Source organism: Prunus avium, chromosome 7 (assembly GCF_965620075.1).
Source record: "Prunus avium chromosome 7, drPruAviu1.hap1.1, whole genome shotgun sequence".
NCBI classification, from domain to species: domain Eukaryota; kingdom Viridiplantae; phylum Streptophyta; class Magnoliopsida; order Rosales; family Rosaceae; genus Prunus; species Prunus avium.
In genome coordinates this window covers 555684-573689 of record NC_142290.1, presented here as the reverse complement: position 1 = coordinate 573689, position 18006 = coordinate 555684, and the positions used below count along the sequence as shown (strand labels likewise).

General features: G+C 42.6%; 2 protein-coding genes across 2 annotated transcripts; both read left to right on the top strand.

The window, feature by feature from the left end:
- Positions 1-12581: 12581 nt before the first annotated feature.
- On the top strand, positions 12582-13547 carry LOC110760582 (uncharacterized). The gene has a single exon (XM_021962883.2). It carries the CDS (start codon positions 12582-12584, stop codon positions 13545-13547), a length of 966 nt encoding a protein of 321 aa, XP_021818575.2.
- Positions 13548-13716: 169 nt separating this feature from the next.
- LOC148292748 (uncharacterized) lies at positions 13717-17894 on the top strand. Its single transcript, XM_088243981.1, has 5 exons — positions 13717-14239; positions 14442-15589; positions 15735-15926; positions 16407-16547; positions 16656-17894. Exons 1-5 carry the CDS (start codon positions 13717-13719, stop codon positions 17892-17894), a joined length of 3243 nt encoding a protein of 1080 aa, XP_088100107.1.
- Positions 17895-18006: the final 112 nt, after the last annotated feature.

Sequence of the window (18006 nt, the reverse complement as noted above, 5' to 3'; positions counted from 1 at the left end):
AATTTTAATAAAACTTTAGTTTGACTTCTGCCGAAAATTCAGCAGAGTCTCCCCTGTAATTAGACCAATCCCAAAATTACACATGTCAGATAAACATAAGAATATACACCAACTGCCAGCGTGCAAATATTTACATTCTAACAATTAAAGATACATTCTAGGGCAATATCAGAACTCTACACAAAAGATTACAAGTATAAAAATAGTTATTCAAGATCCTACGTTGTCAAGGGATGTGGCGGAAGATAGACCCGGCCTGGTGATGGCGCACTAACGCACGACTACTGCATGGGGGCGCAAAACATTAAAAAGGTGAGTGGACCAAAAACAAAGTTTAGAAAATAACATATGAACATACTAACCCCTCTGTAAAAACAGTTATAAAACTAAATTATTTTCTTATTTATACTTGTACTGAAATCAATGCAATCGTGTATATATATATATATATATATATAAAATCAATCACACACTTGATCAAACACTAATTCTTTGAAAGCATTGAAATCAACTTAAATCTACCACCTAGGTGTACCCATTTATAATTCCGTCAATTCCATCCTCGCGCCACCGGAGTGACACGTCCTAGCAGACCTCGGGAAACACAAAGTAACCCAAGCCGCAATCCTCGCAGGATTCAGGGGACATGTAGTCGACCTGAATTGCGTACTTTGCTCCCATGGTCCGGGTACCTCTAGGACTCGCGGAGCGTAAGTCAAGCATGCTGACATATCCGAAGGCAACAATTAAATCCGTAGGCAACACATATAAACCGAAAGCAACCTTTATTATTCTTGGGTACCTATGGTGGTTTCTAAGAAAATATAATTCCAGAAAAGTAAATGAGAAATGAAATGAATTCTTATTTATCGCTAAACTCTACTGCCATTTTATCTGTTAATTATCTAAAATTTTGGTATGCCATAATCTCTAGGCACTCTCAACTCAGCAGCATATAAAATAAAACATATAAAAGCGATAAATCATGCTATTGAAACTCTGATCAATGAATAAACTTATTCAAGATCATTTACAAAACAAAAAGTCCACTCACATATGCTCTGAGCTAGCTGGACCCTTTGAAGGTCCCTCCTGCGAGTCACCTGGTGCCTGGGTGCCTGAATAACCATCATAATATTTTATTAATAACTCTGCTCAATAGTATAATATTAAATTAAAACCTTGACCCCCGATCCTAAAAGTGCGTGCGTCACTTTAAAGATCATTCATATGCGCACATTAGCTTTTCTCTCAATGGGCATGACTTACAAGTAACTCGGGACTCAAAAGCGATAAAGTCCCCAAAAAGTCAACTCGAGACCCCGTGGGATCCACAACCTCCAATTTCCAATCCGACTCTTCCTAGAGGTTCCAATATGCCTAGGACACAAGTTCTGAAAGTTTGGTCTCGATCGGACAGTCAGATTGCTCACGATCGCACGATCAGACGGACGAATGATTTTCCGTAATCCTAGCCCTAGGGTTGGCCTTTCGGAGTATCCGGGACACCGATTCACGGTCCGTCGAATCCTACACGATCCTGAAATTACCTAGATCAACATACTCCAGTTTGACTACGATCCAACAGTCTGAACATATTGAACCCGGAAATCGCACAATATGCAAGATTCGTTTGGGGTTCAAACGTTATCCGAATTGAGATCCGCGAATTCCTACGCGCTCGTGAGGACACAAGGATCATTCTAGAACCAAGAGTGGTCCCTGCTACCTGGCCCACGCGCCGGCAGCGCGTGGGTGTGTATAGAAAATTCCGGCGGTCGAAAAATCTCCAAACCGCCAGCCCAAACTCCTATCTTAGGTAAAACACCTAATTTGGAACCACTTTTGTTCTTGGACTAAGGCCAAAAAGTGGCTGGAAGTGGCTGAAATTGAGCTCTCAAAATTGGCAGAATTTCAATTCGAACATTAACCCATCAAACTAAACTCAATTGACAAACATGATCACATTTACCTTATATTTACCAAATCAGGTAATGTAGAGGCTATAAATGACACCTACAATTTCCCTTCTTTGGATGAAAAAAAGAACAACATAAAACACAGACTTCAATTGCATAAATAGCCAAAATCATTAAAACCATAATAAACTAGCAATACAACAGCTCTAAAATGCCAATACAAAACCACTAAATTGGCAATACGATAGCAAAAAACATCACTAAAACATCAATAACAACAGCAAAACAACAGAATCCTAAATCAAACGCAAGAATCAATCCACAAAGAGCAAACCCATTCAATGTTTCAAACAAGGAATCATCAGAATCAGACAATTTCAAAGAAACCCCTTAACCCTAAATCAATTTCAAAGATACCCCTAAACCCTAAACCAATTTGATAGAAACCCATAAACTCTAAACCAACTTCAGAGAAACTCCTAAACCAATTCAAATTGACGATGAACAGTACCTTTTGCAGGTGAATGATGGAAGAGGAAGACCACTGCATCAGAGAGAGAGAGAGAGAGAGAGAGAGAGAGAGAGAGAGAGAGCTACACGAGAGAGAGCTACGCAAGAAAGGCCAAGAGCTTCTCGCGATGGTGAAAGAGAGAAGAGAGAGTGAGAGCTTACAGAAGAGAGAGTGAAAGCTTGGATTTCCCATGAGAAATAGAGGTTCAAAGTAAGGGGATTTCCCATTAGAGAGAGAAAGCTTGAATTTTTTTTGGGTAGTAATTTTTGTTCGTAATTAAATTTGCTTTATTTAAGTTTTAAGGTTGTAAGTTTTATATTAATGCTTGATATTTGTTGTTTTGTAAAAAAGTTGTATTAACGCTTGATGGACTTCATTCAATTTGCAATGTGCGGATATGAATTGGGCCAATAGTGAATAATTAGTTCCAAAAGTTTTTAAATTTCAATTGGGCTGAAACTTCAAAAAAATTCAATTGAGCTGAAGAGTTGGCCCAAATCGTAAAAATCGGGACCGAATCGGATCTAAACCGGTCTGAGTTGGTCTGATTTTCTCAAACATTTTAGTAAAAATCCAAACCGAACCGGACCAGTGAACAGTACCGATTTCAACTTCGGGTTGTTGTAAGAACCGGTCCAAACCGAACTGTGCCCAGGCCTAGTTGGAATGGGTTATCAGGGTCTATGGCGAGTCCCACAATTGACACATCAATATTTAACGTTTGACCAAACGGTCAATCTAACGGACGGGGTGAATTGGTCATATTTGGATACGTTCGGTATGAAATTGATGAAATTGAAATCTCGGGGCCCATTTCGATATTGACCCTAAACCTATAGGGACTAAAGTGTAGTTAATCCTAATAAATAAATAAACCCAATCCCCTCCTCCCTACCCTGTTACGCATCTACCCAACCTCTCCCTACACAACTGGTATCAAAATAACAAGTCTAATATCATAAAAGTTAAGGCAACCTTGCCCACGGCAAGGCAAAACGTCCATACAAAATCAGAAGTCAGAGCTACTGTTACAAACATAGACAAATACATAACAAAAACAAGAGAAGTCCTCCAGGACTAGGCAGGCGAAGCATCTATGGTGGCTGACCCAGGCGCAGCACTGAGAGCCTCCTCCCCAGGTACGTCCACGGCGGCAGACTCAGTAGCTTCGGCAGCGCCACTAGCCGAAGGAGGCTCACCACTCGTGTCGAAGTTAATCTTAAGCGAAGGATTGAACTTCGCTAGGGTCTCCTCCCACTGAATCTGCTCATCCACCAACCGATCCAAGATGTAACTATTCAGCTCCTCTGAAATTCGGTAGGACTAGATCGCTTCAGCTCGGGTTGCAGCTATCTCTTCAATTTTCTTCTGTTCCGCCTCGGCCAGCTTCCGTTCCGCTTCGGCCAGCTTCTCCTTAAGCTCATCTACCTCTCTGGATAGCCCCGCCTTTTGCAAAAGCAGGGCATTCTTCTCACGGATAGCCTCTTGAGCCTCCGCTACCTTGTCCTTGGCCATCTGCTCGCGCCTCTTCATCCTGGCAATCTCCTTATCTACCTTCGCCATATTGACGTACATCTCGCCAAAGGCTTGCAAAACAATGTACTGTTAGTACAAGAAAAACAAGCGTAGCAATATGAAATCTTACACAAACACAACTTACATAAGCAGACGTCAGGATCATCTTTTGCGCCCACTCCGCGAAGGAGGAAGTCAGCGTCCTCGCCAAGGTCTCGGGGTCACTCTTGACGCCTTCCAGAAAGACGTTGACTAAGGGCACCTCATGCTGATGCATGGCAAGGCTCACCTCCTTCTTCTGCCTACGCAACCTGCTGAAGTCCACCGCCTCCATCCCCTCACCAAATACCTCATCCATGCCGAAGGGAAGCTTCGGCGGGGCCTGCAGATCAAAGGGAGGAAGCCTAGGCCCTGTCCCCATCACATCCTGATGGGCCTCCTCCAGGGCTCTCCTCTTCCCAGCCACAGCTTCAGAGATGAGCCCCTCATCGTCATCTCGAGGGCGCTTCTCAGGAGCCTGCCTAACTCGCTCTTTCTCACCTCTTTTGGGCCGCGACCCCTTCTCCCTCTTTTCCTTCAACCACTTCTGCTTCTCGGCCTCATCAATATTCACGACAACCTTAGTCGCTCCCTTTATAACACCTGCCACTGCATATCAAAAGCTAAGTTAGTCACAATTACATAAAGGAACCAGAAGACAAACAACAAAGGTGACCTAGATACTTACTTCCTTGCAGAAGTCCGGACTCAAGCAGATTCTTCTGGGTGACTAAGTTTCGGCACTCACGCTCGGTCTCTGACAACAGCGACCTTACCCTCCTAACTTCGTCTTCTTGCTCCTTGGAGATAGACCCCACTTCACCGAACCTGCAGCAAATGTTACATACCACTCAGCCATCTACACTTGCACAAGCAACAATGGAGAATCAAGAGAAACACAACAAAACAACTCTTAAAGGATGGGGCTAAGGACCTATAGACTGGAAGTGGGTAGGAATGTGTTTGGCAACGGTCTTCCCGGGTGGACACTCCCAGTCACCATAAGCCAGGCACCACATGTTCCTCCAGGACTTCTTAGTAGGCATATGACTGATAAAATAACCTCTCTTTTTTGCCTTTCGGCAATTGGCTTGTACCCAGCCAAAACTTCCCCGTTGCTTCGAAATTGAGTACAAGTACATGAACTGCTCAAACGTTGGCTCATCCAACCCAACCAACCACCAAGCAATGTAAATCCCATGAAGAAGAATCCAAAAGTTGGGATTATATTGCCCCGACGCATACCCCAGCCTAGCCAACATCATCTGGACCCAAGGATGAAACGGCAGTCTGAAGCCATACTGGTACATATCTGTAAAAATCAACACCGACCCATCTGAAGGATATCTAACCACATCAACTACAGTGGGTAATCTCAAGCCTACGTAAGGTGGAATACAATAATCCGCCCGAAGCTTGGCCAACTTTACTTCTGTAAGAGAATTCCGCTTCACCAACGGAACACCAACCTGTATATCCACTCCCTCTGAAGCTGAAGCCACGGCTACGCCTACGGACCCAGATGGAGATGCCTGATTACTTGAGCCCACCTCTGTTGTATAAGGTAAGGCCAGAGCACGATCAAATACGGCCTCTAACTCATTGTAATTTCTCTACATCCTATCATATGAAGCCAACCCAGAGTCTATGGATGGCCCAGCCCTATCACCCTCATGTACTACCATCCTACTCTCTATAACGCCTTCTACAACACCCCCTGTCTGGGAACTCTCATGTTCTGAACAAACATAAAGGCTTGGCTCTGACTGGGAGCTCTCACTTTTGGTATCTTCCCCACCAAAGGCAGGGGGGTCATGACTTTCTCTATCAGAACTTTCAGACATCTACAATTTGCAAAAACAAGAAAAGGAACTAATGCACATGCAAAAAAGGATCGAAACATACATTCAACAAGTTCATATCAATGTTCAAGGCGTTCATCAAGTTCATACTCATACTCAAAGTGTTCATCCTAGTCCTCAACATGTTCATACAAAAGAGGACAATTCAATTCAAAAATTCAAGGCAACAGAGGTCTAACCTTGTTTAAACCACCACGGAGAGCTCGCCGGAAATCTTTTTGATCACTGCTCCACCACCAAGTCTCTCGCCGGAAATCACCTTTTCTCCTCCTCACTTTCTCAAAATTTTTCTCAAGTCTCAAGTGTGAGACCTTCTCCACTCCAAGCTCCTATTTATAAAAGCCAAAAGGGTACCAACGCCTCGATTCACGAGAAAACCCTAGCACCCTTTCAATTTCCCTCTCAAACTCCTTGTTCCTGCATCAATTTTGAAATTCAAAATTCAAATTCCAAGGAAAACAAGTATTGCTATTGGGAGGGCAAAACAAAAAACGGAGAGAGGAATTCTCACCTTATGTCCAGACCCAGGGTCCAAGCCCTTGTCAAATGAAGAATGGTCTTAGCTCCTATCAAAGGACTACACGAGCACAATAATAAGAGATACTCAGACCACCACATGTACAATGAGTGGCCTTGCCGAACGGCAAAGCCCGTGCAGAAGCAATTAGAAGCTCTTAAAAAAAATTTACCTTGCCCAAAACTTTGTTGACTCAACTCCAAGCCTTGACCCAGACCCAAAACTTTGTAAACTCACCCCGTGAAAAGGAGCCAACAGACCCAGACCTTACAACCTTCCACGAAGCCTCAACAAAGTTCCCAACACACCCTTGCCGAATGGCAAGCGTCGTGGAGAAGCAATTAGGGGTCGTAGGTTTTGGCGCTACAAACTAAGGCCTGCCAAAGGCATAAACACAACCCAAAGCCAATTGGCACCTCCAAATCCAAGTGGCGTAAACACTTTCCCTTGGACCCAGCTCCAAAGCCGGCCTGACTACCCAGCCCAGCTCACATCAAACACCCTTGGCGAAGATAATTAGACAAGTTTTCGAAAGGAAATTAACCACACAAATACCTGCTGAAGGTAGAGAGAGCCCCAGCTCCGACTTGACCTGTGCACTCAGCAGCGCAGGTCAAGCCGAGGTGCCTAGACCTGCTGGGCCATTTTTCTCATTTCAGCACCTTAGCTCCAAGACCTTGGATGCCTAACTCCAATCATGTCCTTCATGCCGAAGCTACAAAAGCCCGTCTCCAAGAACCTACCGAAGGGGGGGGGGGGGGGGGGGGGGGGGGAGACCTGCTGAACGGCAGGCACCATGCAGAAAGAATATGGGCAACAAAAGTTAGTGGTGCTATAATCAACAGAACCACATATCAAACATTCAACACTGCACTCGATGTTAGTGGTGCTATAATCATATACCATTAAATATACTTGTTATTAGCTCACCCAGACCAATTTATGTTTACAAGTCATCAAATGGCTTCTTTTATTTTTTTCTCCTTTTCTTTTTAAATGGGTTTCTGTATAGAAAGATCAATATAAGAAAGAAATCGAAGCTTCTGTATAGTCTTAGCTTTTGCTTTTATGACTTTCGAACCACTTCACATGATAGCACACCACATTCCCTCTGTTCAAATTAAATTCACCAAATTTTAACAAGAAATGAAAACAAAACTAAATTATTGTTGAGAATGAATAAAAATCTAAGCTTTTTAAATAGACCTTGGAAGAGGTACTTAGAGATTTCTCTCCGATTTGAGATTTACCTTTTCAGCGAATGCACGACAAAGAGATTCGTAAGAGTTGTGAGAGGGGAGAGCATAGACGAGAGAAGAGAGAAGGGAGAGAAACAAGGTCAGAATCGATGAGCTCAATAAAACAAAATTAAAAGGGGAAGATGCTTTGTGAAGTATGAATAATCTGGCCATCAACACCCTCAGAACTTGACGTCCTTGCCATTGGGCGGCTGCTTTCTTTTCATTGAGCTAAGCGGCCACAACAACCGGTTTGCCAGCTTTTTAGGTGATTTTTTTTTACACTTTATTCGAATTTAGTGTAATCGACACATGTGAAATTTATGTGGGGTGTTTTCAATCCACTTTATAATACGTATACATATATCAGTAGTTGTCTCAAGCATCTAATACCATGTGAGTAGAATTAGACTCCATGGACTCATCCACGTTGTCCATGTATTGGTTTGGGGAAAATGGCTGGGTGTGGAGGTTGATAGGGTGGTGGGTTGTTTGAGAGAGAGAGAGAGAGAGAGAGAGAGAGAGAGAGAGAGAGAGAGAGAGAGAGAGAGAAGGATGGTAGAGATTAGTGCATGTGGTAGATTGTGATATTATCTGACAACGTCTAGTAGTTACTGAAATTGCTTCGAAGTCATTATTTGGCTTGACGTGCTGCTGTGGGATTGAACTATTTACCCCACAACTTACTCAAATTGACTTGGAAGTCTTTGCATGCAAGAATGGAATGGCTTGACGTGCTGCTGTGGGATTGAACTATTTACCCCACAACTTACTCAAATTGACTTGGAAGTCTTTGCATGCATGAATGGAATGGCTTGACGTGCTGCTGTGGGATCCACAACTTACTCAAATTGACTTGGAAGTCTTTGCATGCATGAATGGAATGGTGGGAACGAAGAAAGAAATAGAAGGTTTGACTGGCTGCTGGAATGGTGGGAAGGAAGAAAGAAAGAGAAGGTTTGACTGGCTGCTGGAATGGTGGGAAACTCATATCTGAATTCTCATTTACTCCTATATAAAGGGCATCCCTGTACCAGATTTTGCAATTGAATCACTTCAAAATTTGATTTTGACATTTACACACTTTGTATAAAATTTGGCCCAATTTTGCGGCTCTTTACCCTAGATCACCTTTATTTCTCCTTATATCACCCTAGGGTCATGACTACATTGGCCACACTTCTTTTCTCTTTTTCTTTTGATTTTTTTTTTCTTTAGCTCATTTATTGCCTTGAATACAATCTGAAATACAATCATACTCTACATGTCCCCTAGATGGTAGGATGTTTAATGGATGATAAGGTGATAGAAAGAAATGGCTAAGTGTTTGGGCACAAAAGGGTTTACAATGGAATATGTATTGTATGGGTTGATGGAGGAAAAAGAAAGAGGCTTAACAAAGATGGCCTAAATCATATCTTAGTTATAACTTAACATTCCAGTGAATCACACAAGCAAAAATGCATACAATTGGGTAAGACATGCAAGAGTTGTATAATCATGGCTAAAGTGCATAGAAAGCTCAAGCATAATTATGTGAGACTTAGCTAGCAAAAGAATAAGATTCAGACCTAACACAATGCTTATCAAATTCCTAAGAGCCATATTAGAAGTTAGACTCAAGATTTATCATTGGTGTGGGAAGGAAAACTGAAAATGACTCAAAGAAAAGAAACATAAAAGAAAAACGTGAGGTTTCAAATTGCTGTTCTGCTCAATTTCAACATATAATCTGTTTTGACATGTAACTTTCAAACCACTCGGTCAAATTTAACGTTCTTTATGTCGTTGGATTCAGCATGAAAAAATGAAGAACACAACGTGGACCAAACTTTCAAAACAGTAGCAGAAAAAAAAAATTGTAGCAATGAAGAAGCCTACGTTTTCAGACACAAACACAAAAGCTAAAAACTTTCCAACACCCCCAAACTTAAATGAAGCATTGTCCTCAATGTTAAAGCAAAGTAAAGATGATTGAGAACATGTAAATGATAAGGGGAAAAGTTAAGAAGAAGGTTTAGAAAGAAAAAATAAAATAAAAATGAATATATAAGCAACTCACGGATGACCAGTTAAGGGCCTCAGAAAACACAGCCAGGGGATCCGGGAAGATTGGAGGGGTCACAATGGTCCCTCTTAAAACCCAAACTTCTTAGACACCGAAGGTGTCGCCTAAAGAACTCCTAGACACTGTATTGACGGAAGTGCTCACTGGAGTTATCATAAGTCAACTTATATGAAAAATCTTTTTAAATTTTTAATTTTTTAAATTTTTTTAAATTTAAAAAAAAAAGAAACAGAAATTTAAAATAATAACAAGTAAAGAGAAAGGATTGAAATGCTCCCCCTTGAAGCGATTAGGTCGAGCGTGATGCATTTGGAGGTCGCGACTTCTCCCACTACTCCACACTTCCTATCTTTGAAGTTGCCATCTCTCTCCATTTTTATTGACCTATTTACATTGCTAAAACAAACACACACAAAAACTTGAAATGGAATTAAAGGATTACGAAATATAAAAAAAAAAAAAACTAAAAATGAAAAGGAAAAATCAACACAAGTCCAATTCCATGCTTCAAAGCAACAAGCACCAATGGGTTGTGTAAGCTGGGACTTAAACCCAGTTCTCTTGCTTGTTGGGCAATTGTCCTTTTCTGTTGGACTACAAACACAACTTGTCCATTAACGTCATTAACTTTAAAACTTGAAATTGTCCAGTTAAGAAAAAAAAAATAAAGTAGGAAAACCAAATAGAATCAAACAATGTTACCGATCCCCGGCAACGGCGCCAAAAACTTGTCGCGTAGATACAGCTGCACCAAAATGGATTCAGTTGAATCCTCAACTTGTGATACTCGCAAGTGCACGAGCCGTTTGGTAGTATAGCATATGTAAGTGCGAGGTCGATCCCACGAGGATTGGTGATTGAATGATCCAATTCATTTTCCCTACACAAAACAGAAATGAAAAAGAAAGGAAATAAATAAAACAAGGAAGAAAGAAAATAACTAACTCAAGTAGATAAGTTCCCAAGTTCAATTAGATTAATGGATTGATTCTAGCTAAAGTATGATTAAGCCATGGTGTGTGGTCATAACCTTGTGTTCCTAATTCCGTAATTTGATCATTTGTTGTCTAACCTAAAATTAAGCATTAGGAACCCATTAAGCATAGAAGAACAATTTAAACAACCAAGCATGTATCTAATCCCTGTTGTCGAATGTCCATACATACTCTTCCTATTCATAGTTCAATTCGAATTAAAGCATGGTGTATACTCTTAATTCAAACCAAGATAGCTAACATGCAAGCCTAAATGGTGATCAATCATTCAAACTAGCATATTAACTTATAAGCATAATGAATAAGAACAAAAATCATAATTGAAACTTGGAAACTAATCAAACTTGAAACTAAAGAAAAGAATTTACATAACAATGAAAATTAAGTAGAACTTGGAAAAACTTAAGGAGAATTTCAGCACAAATATTTCATTACTACAATTGAAAACTAGAAAATGAAACTAAGAGAATTTGAGGGAGAGAAGGGAAGGGAGCTCTAGATAAGTGTTTGAGAGCTCCCCCCCTTGGGGTGTGTTTACAAGCTTAGAGAACTTCTCTATTTATAGGCCTAGGGGAAGTGAAAATCTGAATTTGATATGGCTAATGCATACAACACTTGTATTAGAAAATATGAATTGGTTGATACACTTGACCAATAAATCCCACCAGTAGCCCTAGCTCATTTTCATGTCACCATGACCAAGCTTCCAACCAGCTACAATAGCTCATGCCTAGCTCACCATGACCAAGCTTCCAACCAGAAACAATAGCTCATCCTGAGGTCAGCATGACCAGCAACTTCAAGGGCTTACAAATTGGGCTTCACTTAAGCAAATTAAGACTTTAAGCACTCAAACTTGAAGTTCAGAATGTCTTCTTTCCAGCCATATATCATTTGGGCCAATCCAAGGTCGGAGGAGGAAGTTAAGGCCAAAACAAATTGCTAACTCATTTTGCGCGCTGATAAAATCCATCCTGAGCATGGCTCTGTGTTTGCTAGGTAACAGACTCCATATTTATCCATTTTGGATATGTTATAGTATACACCCATTGGAACAACTTTCATGAAGAATGCTGCCTCATCCGAGCTGTGTAGGTTGCTGAAACAAAGCTTGCAATATGACCTACGGAACTGGACTGGCAGGGGGCTGTAGCCAAAATGAGTTTGTCTTTTAAGCTCTTCATCCATTCATCCAAATTAGGCCTTAACATGCTTGAATTTCATGAATTATGCTCTCTTGCTCTATTTGCCTACAAAACACACAAAGGGAGGCAAATAACTTAGAAATCTAAGAAACTAAGCAAAAGAAGTAAGTAAATAGGGCATGTATATGTATGAAATTATGAGCTTAACACATTTGTTGACCCGTCAATTTATGAGGGCAACCCCGGTCTTAGCGGTTGTCCATTACCAACTGGTTATCAAAACAATGAAGGAGCACCTCAAGTTCCAAGTGGAGATGGAGGAGAGGACGATGACAGCAAACGTGAAAAGCTACAGTTCGTCATCAGCATGGTGATAGGCTTTTGTGCAAGGTTCTGGGGAGTTTTTGGGACTTTGGCCGTGAAGAGGTCTTGGAATGCAAAATGAGAAGATTTTCCATGAGCTAGTTTTGTTGGAGGTGATCATTCATAGATGCACAAAAGAAAATTAGTGTACAACATCTAATCAGCTCCATAGGTCTCTCGAAAAGAGAGGTGGGTCAACTAGGGTTTTACAATACGACAGCTAGGGTTTTACCTCACAGCAACTAGGGTTTTGAGGTTCTACGGTTTTTCTACCTATCTCTGTGACTTTCCTTGTGGCTGCTCTGAGATCGAACGTGTGGGAGAGTAACGGCTCGAGACAGTTACGAACCAGACGTATGAGGTGGGAACTTTTCTTGTGCAATACGGCTCCTAAATCGAGTTTCGCTTGATGGATGAGTTGCGCTTGATGGATGAGTTGCAGAAGCGGTTTGGCTCGCATCTGCGCTTGTCTGACAAGGAACGTGGAGGACTTCGAATCGAGGAGGGAGAGAGTATTGATGTGTTAAAGGGGTCGCAGTTTACCCTGGTGGCTAAGGTTTTTACTCATAAGGCAGTCCATAGGGAATGTTTTATTGAGGTATTTACTCGACTTTGGAGGGGTGTGGATGATGTTTCTATCAAGGAGATCGGCCTTCGTACATTCTTGATTAGGTTTATGAATCTGAGAGACAAGTTGCGGGTCCTGGATATGGAACTATGGACTTACAGGGATCATTTGGTTTTGTTGGCGGAGACCCGGCCTGGAACTGATGCGCGTATGGTAGACCTGACGACAGCAGTGTTTTGGGTCCAAATCCATGGTGTTCCGCTACTAAACATGACGACTGCAGTGGCTAAGAAGATTGGGTTCTTATTAGGGCACGTAATGGAAGTGGATCAAGTAGAAGGAGAGGAGTGTATTGGACGCTTTTTACGGGTTCGAATCCGTTTGGCAGTGGAGCAGCCCCTTATGCGAGGGTCCTTTGTTGATTTCCCTGATGAAGGCTCTAAGTTGGTGACTTTTAAGTATGAATTTCTTCCTGAGTATTGTCTCATATGTGGTTGTATGGGGCATCCGAGTAGAAGCTGCGTGGAGAAGTTGGTTGTCATGCATGATGCTCCCGAAACAATACAAGAGAGATTGTTGGCCTTCGCTGGCTTAGATGCGAGTGAGGATCTTAAGGGGCGCCTACTACGTATGACTGGGCGAAAATCTTCTAAAATTTTAGCCTCTGACCCCTTATTGAAGAAGGCAGGCAGTAGCTCCTGTTGGCGGAGACACCTTCCTCATCAACAGCCAAGTGATAACGGCGAGGGGCAGCGCGGTAATAGGGATAATTGGAGGTCTGGACAGGGGGGATTCAGTAGATTCTAGTTCTTTACCAGGTCAATCTACACCACTCGGGTTCTCCTTAATGGAAAAGATTATAGCAGAGAGAGAAGATGAGGCACGGCTTCGGCAGATGCAGGAAGCGGCGTGGGAACTGGGACTGTTGGGGCACGAGGCTAGTGGGCAGCAAAGGGAGAATATTCGGGATACCTAGATGCATGCTGGACCTTCCAATAGTTCCATACTAGGAGAGGCATTTCGATGCTCTGAAGAAGATGGGCGGGCTATTGATTTAAATGCTATAACTACACCACTGCACAATGACTTGGAAGGAGGTGGGCAGGTGAACACTGACGGGGAATGTCCTCAAGCAGCTATGCTGGAGGAAGTGGTATCACAAGGACCGCTAACCCAAGACTCAGATCCTTTTAACCTTGGACCCCTTATCTGCAACATGCAACGACGTGCGGTACATGGTGGGCAGTTTCGTGGCAAAAGGGGACGCAATGAGTTAGAGGAGATCATGGTAGATAAAAGAATCCGTAGAAGGATTTCTTTGACCTTAGATGATGGAGGTGGAGAGGGAGTTAACCCAAATCAGAGTTTTATTGTTACTAATCATTTGGAACAGGTGGAGGAGACCAGCCTTAATGGGTCTCCCAGGGCATTGGGAGGCTTATTGTTTGGAACTGCTGGGTATTGGGAGTGCTCTGACAGTTTCAAGTCTCAAGGAGCAGGTGAGGCTCCAAACTCCTGACATAGTGGTGCTTCTAGAAACTAAAAATAGAAGTACTCGCTATGGATATCTCAAACGACAGTTAGGAATGTCCTACATGCACCCAGTGGAACCACGTGATCTGAGTGGGGGACTTACTTTGTTTTGGAAAGACATGGAACAGGTGGTCTTGTGTAAGTATGCTAATTTTTTCATTGAAGCAGTTATAAAAGATGACATCTCAGGAGGTATATGGCGTCTCTTTGCTATTTATGCGAGCACAGATGATCGTATCAGACGGTCCCAATGGCAAGTACTCCAGGGTATGGTGCAATGTAGTAATGATGCCTGTCTCTTGATGGGAGACTTCAATGATATTTTGGATGTAACAGAAAAGCTAGGTGGGCTCTCTCGTTCTGAGCGAAGTCTGCAGGACTTTCGTAGTTTTGTTGCCAATACTCACTTGATGGATTTAGGCTTTGTGGGGCAACCTTTTATTTGGCGTAACCGGCGGCAGGATGGCGCAATATCTGAGCGCTTAGACAGAGGTTTAGCCACAGACCAGTGGGTTGCTATGTTCCCGGGTGCGACACTACATCATCTGGTGGTGGTGGGTTCTGACCACTTTATTCTTTTGCTCCATACTCAGGTTCCCACTAGTAAATGGCGTAAACGCTTTATTTATGATCCTCGGTGGGGAGAAGCGGAGGGATGTCGGGGGGTGGTGAAGCAAAGGTGGGCACGACGGTTTAAGGGATCCCGAGGGGAACAAGTGACGGAAAAATTACGGTGGGTACGGCGGGGTTTGCTGGATTGGAGGCGGAGTGAATGGCGAAGTTCGAAGGCTAATATTGAGATGTTACGGAAGGATTTGTGTCAGGCATATCTTGCACCATACCTTCACTTAGAGACGATCCGGCTTATGGAAAATAAACTTAAAGAGGCTCTTCATGAGGAAGAGGTCTACTGGAAACTAAAATCACAGGTACATTGGCTCAATGAAGGTGATAAAAATTCAAAAAAATTTCATTCTAAAATGGTAACTAGAAGAAGGGCCAACAGGATAATAGGTCTAGAAGACACCCACGGGCACTGGCGTGATAGCCCATTGGATATTCATCAAATTGCAATTGCATACTTTGAGAATATTTTTACTTCGTGCAACCCTTCTAACATCGCTGAAATTACTGGGTGTGTTCCTCGAAAGGTCACGGCGCAACATAATGAAGTTTTGTTACAGGAGGTGACTACTGAGGAAATCTGGTTTGCTGTGCAATCTTTACCTCCCACTAAATCCTCTGGCCCAGATGGTTATACTGGGAGTTTTTTTCATCAATTATGGGCTGTTATTGGAACTGATATTGATGGAATGGTGAAAAGTTTCTTTCATTCGGGGCGTTTACACAAAAAACTCAACCACACTCATAGTTTTGATCCCAAAAGTTGGCAATCCGAGAAAGATGACACAATGGAGGCCTATTGCTCTTTGCAACATTGTATATAAGATTATTTCGAAGATTTTAACGCTACGCCTGAAGAAGGTTTTACCGACTGTGGTGAGTATCAACCAATCGGCTTTTGTGGAGGACCGGTTAATAACAGACAATATTCTTATTGTGCATGAGATTCTGCATTCTTTGAAATCTGAGAGGCGTGACGGGGGATCTGGCTTGGCCCTCAAATTAGATATGGCCAAGGCCTATGATCGGGTAGAATGGATTTTTCTTGAAGCAATGATGCGACAACTGGGTTTTAATCCTACCTTTTGTCAGTGGATTATGGAGTGTATTTCCACAGTGACGTATAGCATATTGATTAACGGGGAGGCGTCACGGTTGATTTCACCTTCCAGGGGCCTCTGGCAAGGGGATCCATTATTCCCCTTTTTATTTTTAATTTATGCGGAAGGATTGTTGGCTCTACTTCATCGTCAGGAAGAAAGGGGAACCCTTCATGGATTTTAGCTCCGGCCCCAAGGGCTCAGTATTTCGCATTTATTTTTTGCAGATGACTCTGTTATTTTCTGTCACACTGAAGAACGAGAGGTTAATTGTTTAAAGCAAATTTTGGATTGCTATGCGATGGGTTATGGTCAGTGCATTAATTTTGACAAGAGCTCTATCTTCTTTGGAAAGAGATGCCCAGTAAGATTGAAAAATCAACTGGCACATATTTTGGGGGTACGGCAGAGTGAAGATTTTGGAAAATACCTAGGCTTAAATGCAGATTTTGGGGCTTCTAAGCGAGTGGTGTTTGAAATGGTGCGTCAAAGGATTGCTTCTAAACTTATGGGATGGGCTGAGCAATATTTATCTCCCGCTGGAAAAGAGGTACTGATTAAGTTGGTGGCTATGGCTATGCCAAATTACTCTATTTCATGTTTTAAACTTCCGGTCAGTTTGTGCAAGGAGATTGAACGGGACATTGCTAATTATTAGTGGAAGGGGCAGAAGGATCGTAAAGGGATTCATTGGGTAAGTTGGCAGAGATTATGTCATTTTAAGAAGGCAAGGGGGATGGGTTTTCAAGACCTTCTCTGCTTTAATCTTGCGATGCTGGCGAAGATTGGCTGGCAGATACTTCGAAACCCGGAGTCCTTGCTTGCCAGGCTCCTACATGAGAAATATTATTTTCATTCTAATTTCATGCATGCTGTGTGTGGACGGAAGGTTTCGTGGGGTTGGAAAGGCATCTTGCATGGCCGTAGGATTTTAGAGGCTGGGCTTCATTGGCATATAGGAAATGGGGAGAGTGTTCGCATTTATCAGGACCGCTGGTTGCCCACATCATCTACTTCTATGGTTCACTCCCGACATCCTAACATGCCGCTGATGGTGTCTGAGCTCATTGATCAGAATATTAGATGCTGGGATATGGAGCTAGTGAATCGCTGTTTTGATCCCCTTGAAGCAAAGTGTATTTCCACCATACCCATTAGCCGATGGGGGTGTCTAGATAAGAAGGTTTGGCATTACACTTCTCATGGGGCCTATACTGTTAGATCGGGTTATGAAGTGGCACTCACTTTACGGCGGAATGGAGAGCTGGGCAGAAAAGCAGAAGGAGAAAGTAGTCAAGGGAATAAACAACGACATATATGGAAAAGTATTTGGGGACTGCAGGTGCCTCCTAAAATTCGAACTTTTCTTTGGAAGTGTTGCCGTAATGTTCTAGCGGTAAAGGAAAATTTATTGCATCGGGGAATTGATGTTGATAATACATGTGCCTTGTGCGGGCGGGAAGGGGAATCCCAGGTACATTTATTTTTTAACTCTGAGTTTGCACGATTGCTGTGGTTTGCTTCTCCTATACAACTGGATCCATGCCAAATTCTGGGGGAGGATTTTATAAGCTGCTGGGAAAATCTGCTCAAGAAATATGAGCAGGTGGAACATTATAAGGATATTTTGCAGGTATGTGCATTTGGGTTATGGAGGATTTTGAAAATCAGGAATGAGGCGGTATTTCAAGGAACGGTGATTGACCCCCGTAAGGCTGTGGAGTGCTTTCAAATTCAAGTCCAGGAATTTAGAACGGCTCAAGAGCATGTGAAGCCACTCATCAACGAATTACCTCGTCCTCCTGATATTCAATCGGAGCCAGGGAACTCTTGGCGAAAACCGCCGTATGGGATGCTCAAAGTTAACTGCGATGCAGCTTGGGTGTCTCAGACATAAATGGAGGTGTAGGATGGGTGGTGCGTGATCCATATGGATGGATGATTCAAGCAGGAGGCAAGGGTAACATGCGGGGTGGATCAGCGTTGGCGATGGAGGCTGAAGCCATTCG